Genomic DNA, 13,228 nt, shown 5'->3' on the forward strand with positions numbered 1-13,228 from the left:
ACTTCCCAGGAGACTCATACTCACCAGACCAGGACGTCTGCGTGGTTCCCAGGTCCTCCTGTGATCTCCGGTCGGTGCTGCACGCTGTCCTACCCTGCTGCTAGCTGACACGCTGACACACATAGCAGATCGCAGGCACACACAGCAGATCACACACACACACAGCAGATCACACACACACAGCAGATCGCAGATATACACAGCAGATCACACACAGCCGATCGCAGGCACACACAGCCGATCACAGGCACACACAGCCGATCACAGATACACAAAGCCAATCACAGATACACACAGCCGATCACAGATACACACAGCCGATCACAGATACACACAGCCGATCACAGATACACACAGCCGATCGCAGGCACACACACAGCAGATCACACACACACAGCAGATCGCAGATATACACAGCCGATCACACACAGCAGATCGCAGGCACACACAGCCGATCAGATACACACATCCAATCGCAGGCACACACAGCCGATCACAGATACACACAGCCGATCGCAGGCACAGACAGCCAATCACAGGCACACACAGCCGATCAGATACACACACAGCTGATCACAGGCACACACAGCCGATCGCAAAAAAACACAGCCGATTGCAGATCCCACACACACACATATCACATCACATCCAGCACTTACGGCCGCAGGGAATGAGAGCAAGTCACGTGTCCGGCCGCAGGGAATGAGAGCAAGTCACGTGTCCGGCCGCAGGTCCTGTTCGTTGTGCTCCACTGTACTGCCTCTCAGGATTCTGCCGGCGAGAAGAGATCGGTGTCGCTGGATGAGGTGAGTGGGTGTGTGATCCGATGTGTGTGCGATCCGATGTTTGTGTGTGTGATTTGACGTTTGCGTGTGATCTGATGTTTGTGTGTGCGATCTGATTATGTGTGCGATCTGATTATGTGTGCGATCTGACTGTGTGTGCGATCCAATGTTTGTGTGTGAGATCTGGTGTGTGTGTGAGATCTGATTTTGTGTGTGTGTGTGTGTGTGTGTGTGTGTGTGAGAGAGAGCTGATATGTACAGGTATGTGATCACTGCAGGTCCTGCCTCTCAGCATGGGGTGAGTGATTGCAGTTTGCCGCTGCCTATAATGACGTGTCCTGCAGTATATGTATCTTTTTTAGCTGCATGGACACTTCATTATTGATCCGCGACTAGGGCTTATTTTCGGGGGAGGGCTTATATTTAAGCCTTTCTCCGAAAATGCTGAAAATCCCTGCTAGGGCTTATTTTTGGGGGAGGTCTTATTTTTGGAAAAACACGGTAGATGGTCAAAATGGAACACGCCACACCTGCGTTTCCTTTAACGGATGTGTGAAGGAGGTCTAACATATATGTTAAAGGTGTTATCCACTACTTAAATATTGATAACCCATCCTCAGGCTAGGTCATCAATATTAGATCATTATTGAAGCTCTGTACACTCTGTACTGGTTTGTGGCCTTTACCAAAAAGTGTTGATCAGCTTCTAGTAAAGCTAAGTTGCAGTTCTTAGCAACAGCCCCTTAACTGTGTACAAAGCCCACGGAACTGATAACAGATGATCTGTGTGGGTGCTGGGTGTCATCAATAACAAAGTATCAAATATCAAAGGCAACCCCTTTAACCTTAGTACAAGCAAGGAGGACTTACAGAAGAACATCCAAATTATAAAAATTTATTGTATCACTCACATACAAAAATAGCTGGACAAGACGTTTCTAAAAACATCTAAAGACCTAAAAAATGCACTGGCCCTGGTAACATCAATCTGGTTGGTGACTCTCCCCCTTCACATTGGAGTAAAAAAATAGGAAGCATTTATGGAGCATTATAAATGTATACATATATTAGGAAACATCAATCTTCTCTACACATAAAAGAGTAATACGATAAAGCAGCATGAAATAATTATTTGGTGGGTAAGAAGGTGTTCCACATTATAAGGCTAGACTCACACGAGCGTATAACTCGCATGAGTATCGGAACACATCACCCGGCACGGCTGGCTTCTCTGCTGACTGGAGCGGGTCAGCTGTATGTATTTCTATGCGGCTGACATGCCCCTGTCCGGAGAGTGTGCGACCGCACTGGGTGATGCGTCCCAATACTCATGCGAGTTATACGCTCGCGTGAGGCCACCCTAAAAGTGACTATACACCAAATAGCAGAATTCATTCTTCAAACCTCCATGTGTGGATGGGAACCCCTGAAGAAGCCACACTTTGACCTTCACAGAAGATTAGCAGACCATTAGGCGTGTATAATATTGGTTTCTTCTCACTTGAGTACCTTTCTGGATCAGGGCTGGCTTATGACATATAAATCTGTAGTCCCTGTACCTTTACAGATGGCAGAGAGGGAGTCCAGATTTTGTGCAGCTTCGTACTTGTTATCTAAAGCATTCCTTCTTGAGATCATGGTGCATGTATTGTTACAATCCTGACAAATACTCTGTAGTCCATCTTGGTATAAGATTCTTTCTAAATGTAAATGATATGTCTTCTGTTTGACATCACATCCATGTGACCACAGTGCTGTGCTTGCCTATATGTATAAGAGCAATGCCTCAGGTCAAGGATAAGTGCCATAAGATCGAGAGACAATGGAATTACAAAAAGGATCCTATGCTTACCAATCACCATAAGTTTGTACACCGAATGCATAAATCCTAAAGAAACTATATTATATAAGTAAATATCTTTTCTTTTAATTGTCTCTTTTTTTAATGAATTCCCCTATGTCTCAGAAAAGCCCTTTAAACAAATTTGTTACCATATGTGATGTATCCATTATTTACCTCTTCTTGCCCTATGACAAAAAGGGTGCCTGTCATTTGCTGGATTTTGACGTGCATATTAATTATGATATAAAAAAGGAAAGAAAAGTGATCCAGAATAACAAGAAAACTGAAAACTATGTCAGGCTGTTGTGACTACATAAAATGTTTTTTTATTTAGTTTATGGTCACCATTGACATGATTGATCAATCCTACCTCACTTGGATCAGAGAAGATCCACTTGTATTGCTCTAGATCCACTTGTAGTTACTTTATCTCCAGTGTTTGCCCTTTTTTCCTGGGTATTTTCTGAGTTTTTCTTTTTGCTGTTTTGCAGCTCAGTCTCACCATTTAGTATTGAAAGCACAAGACGCCAGCGAAGGTCGGAGTCTCCAGACTCCAGGAGGAGAAGAATACACAGGTGTGATTTTGAAGGCTGCAACAAGGTCTATACAAAAAGTTCTCACCTGAAGGCACATAGGAGAACTCATACAGGTACAGTACCATCTTCATAATCAATTTCAGATTTTGTGCAACCAAAAAAGAACCTTTGTCCACAACTGTCAAAGGTGTTTGGTGAAAGCATTCTGGGTTTTGGCCGCCTAGACAGTTATCTATTCTTGTCTCATATTGAAATAAAGACAGAGAAATAAATAACAGTGGAAATAATTCTATACAAGGATCAGCTATTTCCTTATTTCTCACAAACGTCTCTCTGGCATTAAGGAAACTTGCTGGAGCCCTCCTACCTCTTCCCTGTCTTGTATAAAGTAGTAGGCTTGCTGTGCCACACCTAGGCCTCAATCAGATGTCTGTTTTAATGTACGTCTTATCCATGATTTTCACGCTTGGATCACATACCCATTATAGACTATGGAGCTGTTCACTAGAGATGAGCAAACCCAAGGTTTGGTGATTGGTTTTCAGATGAACACTGACTTTTAAAAAACAAAACAGATCTTACGTTTGAAGTTCGGAGGCCTAATGTACAAACACCACTCGTGTAAACATCGCTCATGTATGCTCAGTGCTCATCCCAGTGTGAGCCGCTTGCAGTCTTTGAACGGCTCGCACTGGGGTAACAACAGTGTGATCAGAGGTAGTGTGCAACCCCCATTCCTCTCTCTCTTTCTCTATCTCTATCCTCTTTTCCCGGGATGGCTTCGGGTTTATATAGGTTTTTAATAGCAAATAACCATTGAGATGGAAAAAAAAGTGGTACGACGGATCAGTTTTTTAACAGGATTCGTTGCATCTGTTTTTACACAATCTGCGACGGATCCGTTGCATCAGTCACAAAACAGATTGTGACTGATGGCAAAAAACTGATGTGTGAAAGAGGCCTTAGAACTATCTATAACATAAAGAAGAACAAGGAGTCCAAAGAAGTGAGGATATGTTTTCTACAGAGATGTCAGCATCATCCAGTATGTCTTGGATTACATGGCCATACGGAAAGATTTGAGCTAGCTTACATCCACAAATCTGCGGTTAGTTCAATGTGTTTTAAAACAACCTCCCTGTAAAGTTCCTTCAAAAACTGTGGACAAACCTACCTAGAAGAATTGATGTTTTTGTGCTGTTTTGAAAGGAAAGGGAGGTCACACCAAATATTGATTTGATTTAGAATTCTCTTTTGAAAGTATTCTTGCTTTGCAATATTCTTTCTTACCTATAGACATATGTGAACTGGAGAGTCGGTGATTGTACCAAACATAGACTTTTTAAAAGAAACAGAGTTTGGACCGGAGTTCGGATGCTTTATGTATGCAAACCACTCGAGTGAGCATCGCTGTGGTCAGGTTCAAGTGTTCAGCCACTTGCAATGTTTGATCGGCATGCACTGGGGGTAACAACAGCATGATCGGATGTAGTGTGCACCCAAAAAAATGGAAATCCCCACTCTCCCTCTCCTGTAAGTCATCTGTTTATGGCTGGCACATGTGACCAGAGACCCGAACTGCCCAATTAGTGACTTCCATTGGGGTTCAGGTCAAGTCCGAGTCCCAAACCAAACTTTATCAAAAGTCCAACTGAACCCGCTGAACCGAATTTTCATGGGTCCTCTCATCTCCACTCACCTAAAACATTTGCACAGCACTATGTGTGTAGATAGTTATGTGTGTGTAGAAAGATACCTTCTACCATAACAACTTTGTTTAAGATTTATATTAAGCCATCAAAAGGAGAAGAAACTGAAGGCAGGACAGTTATCAAAGGAAGGCAATGAACGGGACATGATCTGATTCTGAAAGTGGAGTTGTCTATAACCTGAGAACGCTCTTATCTGTAATAACTCCATTTGCCACTAGATGGTGAAGTAGAATTACATATGACCGTGTAATGTCGGCTGCAAGAGGTTTATTTTGATACTGAAACAATAGGGTTTTTTATTTTAATTATTTTGTTTGATCTAATTTTCTTACATCATCGCTATTTTTACTGAAAACATCAAACACTATTAGGCAAATACATAATGCTGTGAATGCCTGGGGTTATATAGTCATTTTGAGGTTATACATTCCTTACCAGTCCATGAGAATGATCTTTTCAACTCACGTGTCCCTCTTCCTCGCCTCTTTTTCAAATCCGTAACAAAACATAAAAATAAACCGGTAACCTGTTAATTGAGATACCTTTAAGAAATCCAACAAAAACCGCGGCGTTACTGCAGAACAAAAGCTTTTGTCCATTCACGATTTTATTGAGTCTCTGCGTTGTCATTAAATATTATAGATTAAAATGTTCCAAATTCCTCTTCATTCATTGAGACCAGAATATCAGGATTCACATAATTACAAAAACAAATAGCACTATGTATTAACATTTATTTTTGTCCGTGTCTATGGTAAAGGTGTGTATAATATTTAGCTGTCAAAATAAAAAAAAAATGATCTTTGTTTTCTTCTTGAGATTATTTTCTACTGTTTTATGTATTTTTCCGGGTCGAATATTAAAGGAAACATCCACTCTTGAAAACCAGTGTTCATTTTGTTTTTCATCTAAATATGGTCTAAATTCTGTGGTGATTATTTTTTTCTACATCTTTTTTTTTCTACCATGTCACTACATCAATATCGTGTTTTATTTTCTGTATAGACTTCAGGGTAGGTGCTCATATATAAGGTGCCAGTGAACCCTGTTACAAAAATAAATAAACAAAATAAAATAAAGTATAATAAGTCCGTAAACTATTGGACAACCCCATTCTAAATGCTTAAGTGCCCCAGATGCAATAATCAAAACACATACTCCCCTCCCAGACTGACACACTTTAGGCGTGGTGTTTGCTGGGAGACACAGCACCGACACATTATGTGCAGCCTATTAGCAGCGCCTGATTAGTTACACCTTTCACCCTTGTATTAGTTGGAGTGGCTCCATCTGACAGATCAGTGGTCTTCAATCAATCAGCCAATCAGCGCCAGCGTAACAAAACATGTAGTGCTCATGTGAGGTGACCGCCAGGAGAGCACCAACATTGCTGAAACCGTGCCAGTCTGGGAGGGGGTATGTGGTTTTATTTAATCAAGGGCACTATAGCAATGCGTGCCTGTCAGGATTCTCTGGGCCCAGCGGTGAGACTAGGTGGCCATGTGACCGCAAATATGCGATTTGCATACTTACGGCCACATTCCATCTAGACGGTCTGATGCCCACTCAATTCACTTGTGTTGATCTTGTATATGCGCCTGAAGAAGGCGTTGTCCAGTAGTGGATGACCACTACTACTTTAGGTATGTTTTTGTCCATTTTTTAATGCTTTAACAAGTTTGTCCTAAGAAAAGCAACCTTAGCTTTTAAAAACCCACCGCCGGGTAAAAAGGGTGCAACTTTTTTGTACCAAAATTGCCATTAACCGTTCATAAATACTGTAAGCCTAAAACTTAGATACAGTGAAGCCACGTCCACATTAGAGCTTAAGAATAAAAGTGTTTAGGCTGCATAAAAAATTAGAACATTCTTTTTGGCAAAAACAAATCATAAATATGTCTTAAGTGCTCCAATATGTCCAGGGCCAGATTAAGGTTGGTGGGGGCCCCTGGGCAGAAAATCTGGTGGGGGCCCAATAACGTTAACAATTTTAGCCGTAACAGTAGAGCACGCACTGTAGCATTTAGATATAAATACTGCACCTCAGTCTCACATTCCCCCTTCTCAGCATACTGTGCCCTCCTCCATACTGTGCCCTCACACTGGCCACCTTGCTGCCCCTTATCTATACTGCACCTCAGTCTCACATTCCCCCTCCTCAGCATACTGTGCCCTCACACTGGCCACCATGCTGCCCCTTCTCTATACTGCCTATGTCCTTCACTATCCAGTCACTATACTGTACCTCCGTCTCACATTCCCCCTCCTCAGCATACTGTGTCCTCCATACTGTGCCCTCACACTGGCCACCATGCCGCCCCTTCTCTATACTGCTTATCCCCCACCACTACCCAGTCTCTATTCTATGCCCCTCACACTTTTCTTTCCCAATACTGTCTACTTACAATTTTCTCCCACCATACTGCTGCCTCACACTTTCCAATGGTGCCCCTTTGATAAATATGCAAATATGCCGCATGCCCCCCAAAGGTACGCCCCTGCACAGTGTACAGGAGAATACATGACTGGTACACGCAGGGCCGGCTCCAGGTTTTTGTGGGCCCTGGGCGAAAGAGTCTCAGTGGTACCCATCCACACATAGACATGCACAGATACATACACATATATATTTAAAGAGAAATTCACAAAAACACATATAAATAGACATAAATCTAGACACAGTCATATACACCGACATACATAGATGACATACACAGATCATACACAGATACACATCATACATGCACACACAGACACATTTTTATATTTTTATATATATTTTTAATATTGGGAAGCCAGCAACAGTCTCATTCACCTCCCCGCTTGTCTCCATCCAACTCCTCCTGGGCATGTGTCTGTGCCACGCTGATTGGTGGCAGTCACTAACAGACATGGCCGCACATAGAGCACACTAACACCGATGTATATACACATCACATGAGAGGCTGGGGACATACACATTACTGGGGGGGCATAAATATTACTAAGGAAAGGGGTATGGAGCAATGGGGGGCATACAGCTCTAGAGGGGGGCAGTGGCTCTGAGGTGGGGGGACAAACAGCTCTGAGGTGGGGGGGTGACATGCAGCTCTTAGGGTATACAGCTCTGGGGTGGAAGGGACATACAACTCTGTGGGTATAGTATTATGCAGCCTCAATATTCCTCCATATAGTATTATGCAGCCCCGATATGGCATTATGCAGCCCCGATATGGCATTATGCAGCCCCCATATGGCATTATGCAGCCCCCATATGGCATTATGCAGCCCCCATATGGCATTATGCAGCCCCCATATGGCATTATGCAGCCCCCATATGGCACCATGCAGCCCCCATATGGCACTATGCAGCCCCCATATGGCACTATGCAGCCCCCATATGGCACTATGCAGCCCCCATATTACAATAAGCAGTCCTCATATAGTACAATGCAGACCCATATAGCAGTAGGCACCCTCATGTAGTATACAGCCCCCATATGGCACTATGCAGCCCCATATGGCACTATGCAGCCCCCATATTACAATAAGCAGTCCTCATATAGTACAATGCAGACCCATATAGCAGTAGGCACCCTCATGTAGTATACAGCCCCCATATAGCACAATGCAGACCCATATAGCATTAGGCACCCTCATGTAGTACACAGCCCCTATATAGCACAGTGCAGACCCAGATAGCATTAGGCATCCTCACGTAGTACACAGCCCCTATATAGCACAGTGCAGAGCCAATAGCATTAAGCATCCTCACATAGTACACAGCCCCTATATAGCACAGAGCAGACCAGATAATATTAAGCACCTTCACATAGTACACAGCCCCTATATAGCACAGTGCAGACCCTGATAGCATTAGGCATCCTCATGTAGTATACAGCCCCTATATAGCACAGTGCAGAGCCAGTTAGCATTAGGCACCCTCATGTAGTATACAGCCAGTATATAGCACAGTGCAGAGAACCAGATAGCAATAGGCATCCTCATGTAGTGTACAGCCGCCATATCATTTAATGTACCCCCATGGTCGTCTGGCCACAGTGATTGTACATACTCATTTCTCCTCGTTCCCCCGCTGCTCCGGTCTCCTCGGCGCGTCCATTGCTGTCGTTCGACCTATCAGCAGGCGCGCAGTGATGACGTCACCGAGCTCCGCTGCAGAGCTGTCAGAGTGCCAACAGAGACAGTGAGGAGAATCATGAGAAAGAGCCGCCCAATCTCATCATTGCTCTCAATTGTATCGGCAACTGCGATGCCGATACAATTGAAAGTGCGATCCTCGGCGGGGGGGAGGCTGGTGACAGCGCTAGCACCGGGCCCCCTGACTAGCGGTACGCCACTCCTGCCACCGCGATTGGGCCCCCCGGCAGCTCAGGGCCCCGGCATTTGACCGGGTTTACTGTGATACAGACACCAGATGTTATACAATATACACATTATATGCCATCTGATGTGTGTACACAGTATATCACACTGCTCTGTACACTGGATGTGGTATACCATGTACACAGTATATCACACTGCTCTGTACACTGCATGTGGTATACCATGTACACAGTATGTCACACTGCTCTGTACACTGGATGTGGTATCCCATGTACACAGTATATCACACTGCTCTGTACACTGGATGTGGTATACCATGTACACAGTATATCACACTGCTCTGTACACTGGATGTGGTATACCATGTACACAGTATATCACACTACTCTGTACACTGGATGTGATATATAATGTACACAGTATATCACACTGCTCTGTACACTGGATGTGGTATACCATGTACACAGTATATCACACTGCTCTGTACACTGGATGTGGTATACCATGTACACAGTATATCACACTGCTCTGTACACTGGATGTGGTATACCATGTACACAGTATATCACACTGCTCTGTACACTGGATGTGGTATACCATGTACACAGTATATCACACTACTCTGTACACTGGATGTGGTATCCCATGTACACAGTATATCACACTGCTCTGTACACTGGATGTGGTATCCCATGTACACAGTATATCACACTGCTCTGTACACTGGATGTGGTATCCCATGTACACAGTATATCACACTACTCTGTACACTGGATGTGATATATAATGTACACAGTATATCACACTGCTCTGTACACTGGATGTGGTATACCATGTACACAGTATATCACACTGCTCTGTACACTGGATGTGGTATACCATGTACACAGTATATCACACTACTCTGTACACTGGATGTGGTATCCCATGTACACAGTATATCACACTGCTCTGTACACTGGATGTGGTATCCCATGTACACAGTATATCACACTGCTCTGTACACTGGATGTGGTATCCCATGTACACAGTATATCACACTACTCTGTACACTGGATGTGATATATAATGTACACAGTATATCACACTGCTCTGTACACTGGATGTGATATACCATGTACACAGTATATCACACTACTCCGTACACTGGATGTGATATCCCATGTACACAGTATATCACACCGCTCTGTACACTGCATGTGGTATACCATGTACACAGTATGTCACACTGCTCTGTACACTGGATGTGGTATCCCATGTACACAGTATATCACACTGCTCTGTACACTGGATGTGGTATACCATGTACACAGTATATCACACTGCTCTGTACACTGGATGTGGTATACCATGTACACAGTATATCACACTACTCTGTACACTTGATGTGATATATAATGTACACAGTATATCACACTGCTCTGTACACTGGATGTGGTATACCATGTACACAGTATATCACACTGCTCTGTACACTGGATGTGGTATACCATGTACACAGTATATCACACTGCTCTGTACACTGGATGTGGTATACCATGTACACAGTATATCACACTGCTCTGTACACTGGATGTGGTATACCATGTACACAGTATATCACACTACTCTGTACACTGGATGTGGTATCCCATGTACACAGTATATCACACTGCTCTGTACACTGGATGTGGTATCCCATGTACACAGTATATCACACTACTCTGTACACTGGATGTGATATATAATGTACACAGTATATCACACTGCTCTGTACACTGGATGTGGTATACCATGTACACAGTATATCACACTGCTCTGTACACTGGATGTGGTATACCATGTACACAGTATATCACACTACTCTGTACACTGGATGTGGTATCCCATGTACACAGTATATCACACTGCTCTGTACACTGGATGTGGTATCCCATGTACACAGTATATCACACTACTCTGTACACTGGATGTGATATATAATGTACACAGTATATCACACTGCTCTGTACACTGGATGTGATATACCATGTACACAGTATATCACACTACTCCGTACACTGGATGTGATATCCCATGTACACAGTATATCACACCGCTCTGTACACTGGATGTGATACACCATGTACACAGTATATCACACTGCTCTGTACACTGGATGTGATATATAATGTACACAGTATATCACACTGGATGTGGTATATACACAGATATACAATGCCCTGCACTGATCACACCTGGGCCTACAGGACCTCACATATTCTATATGTAATATGGGCCACATAGTGTAATGTGTGCTGCAGGCTCAGATGTGATCAGTGCAGGATTCTGTGTAGTGATGTTTGTGCTGGAGATCAGTGTGAGTTATTGCAGGGGAGGGATGAGGCCGATGACCCGGCACTGACAGCCCGACCTGATCTGCAGCAGGTCACACTCCTGCAATAACTCACACTGATCCCGCCGGCAGAGCTGCCGCTGACACTATGAAATCCCGTCCTGCTCCCTCCTCACTGCAGCCTCCTGCCCGGCACCATGATGGATGACGTCACTCACCATCATCCACCGAGGCCTCTGCTCCGGTCCTCCCACAAGCTCCTGTACGGCACGAAGAAGCAGCAGCGCGGTGACGTCATCCTTGCAGACTCAACCCACACAGCATGCAGTGGGCGTGTCTGCAGCATAGTGATGGCCGGATTGAAATTCTCTTAAAGGTACAGTGTGGTCCTGAACCTTAATAAAATGGCGCTCACACTGATGGTGGTGGGGGCCCCCTCAGAAGCTCTTGTGGTGGGGGCCCCTGGGCTGAAGCCCCGCCTGCCCCGCCTATAATCCGGCCCTGAATATGTCCACCGCTGACCTCATGCATGACCTGTTCTTGTAACATTCTTTTGCACACTAAAGAATGTTCTACTTGTTTTCAGAGCAAAAGAGTCCTTAAAGGAAATCTATCCCTAGATTTTTGCAACCCCATCTAAAAGCAGCTTGATGTAGGGGCAGAGAGTCAGATTTCAGCAATGTGCCATCTACAGGGTTGCTTGCAGTAATTTTGATTAAACACATTTTTAGCTACTAATCTATCACTTCTCTGAATGCTGAGCTCTGTATAACCCCACAACATCACTGATTGGCAGCTTTCTGCCTATGCACAGTGTGTACAGAAACCAACCAATCAGTGATGGGAGTGTGGTTACACAGAGCTAATGAATATGGAGTACTACAATACAGCAAGTTTACTACTCCTCTTGAGATAATCTGCTGATATAACTGTAATTTTATAAAAACTACAGCAAGCATTCTAGTACGTGATACATCACTGGAACCAGGATCTCTGTCTCTACATTATGCAGTAGTCAGATTACATGACAGATTCCCTTTAACTTATTCTCAGTCTCATAGCTGCACATAGTGAGAAACCTAAAATAATATTTATTTTAATATTTTTGGTCATCATCACAATGCCTCAATTGGTGAATATAGGGCAACAGAAAATAAGAGACTGCATTTGCATATATATGATATGTAACTAGTTCATATACCTACCTCCATTGCGCTCAACATAAAGTGTGTTGAAATAAAGCCAAGGCAATGGACTGAGATATATTGTAAAGACAGCCCTAAGTACATAGAGTAAAACTAAAGGCTTAGGTCTAAGTAATTAGAAAAAGTGGTATTAATGCATTAGATATAATATTAGAACTCGGGCGTGTCATTTAATCATATTCTTTTTGTTCATTGAGAAAGACACAATTAAGACAAGCATTCACAATGTACGAGAAGTGCTACTATGGAAAACCTTTTATTTCCACCAGCATTTAGAGGAGATCCATTAGCAATGTTTTTCTAATTGTAAAGTAAATTGCAGCACATTGAGTCACGGATTCTTCTTGTTAAGTAGAGCCATTTATTGTTAAGTCATTTACTACTTACTGCCTTCTACTTTTCTTGATTTTTGGGAGGGGTGGGAGAGCGGGGAACCCATTGCTTTTTGTAAGTACAGTTTTTCCCTATGAAGTTAACGATATTTTAAGGTGTATAAAAAGTGAGATT

General features: G+C 43.4%; 1 protein-coding gene across 3 annotated transcripts in view; it reads left to right on the forward strand.

Moving 5' to 3' along the window:
- Positions 1 to 13,228, forward strand: part of KLF12 (KLF transcription factor 12) — a 306,275-nt gene that overhangs the window by 267,547 nt on the left and 25,500 nt on the right. For all 3 annotated transcript variants that reach the window (XM_075336814.1, XM_075336813.1, XM_075336815.1), the window contains exon 5: positions 3,120 to 3,277. In XM_075336814.1, coding sequence (XP_075192929.1) covers positions 3,120 to 3,277 — 158 coding nt within the window. The remainder of the gene's footprint in view (positions 1 to 3,119; positions 3,278 to 13,228) is intronic.

Source organism: Anomaloglossus baeobatrachus, chromosome 2 (assembly GCF_048569485.1).
Source record: "Anomaloglossus baeobatrachus isolate aAnoBae1 chromosome 2, aAnoBae1.hap1, whole genome shotgun sequence".
In the NCBI taxonomy this organism is placed as follows: domain Eukaryota; kingdom Metazoa; phylum Chordata; class Amphibia; order Anura; family Aromobatidae; genus Anomaloglossus; species Anomaloglossus baeobatrachus.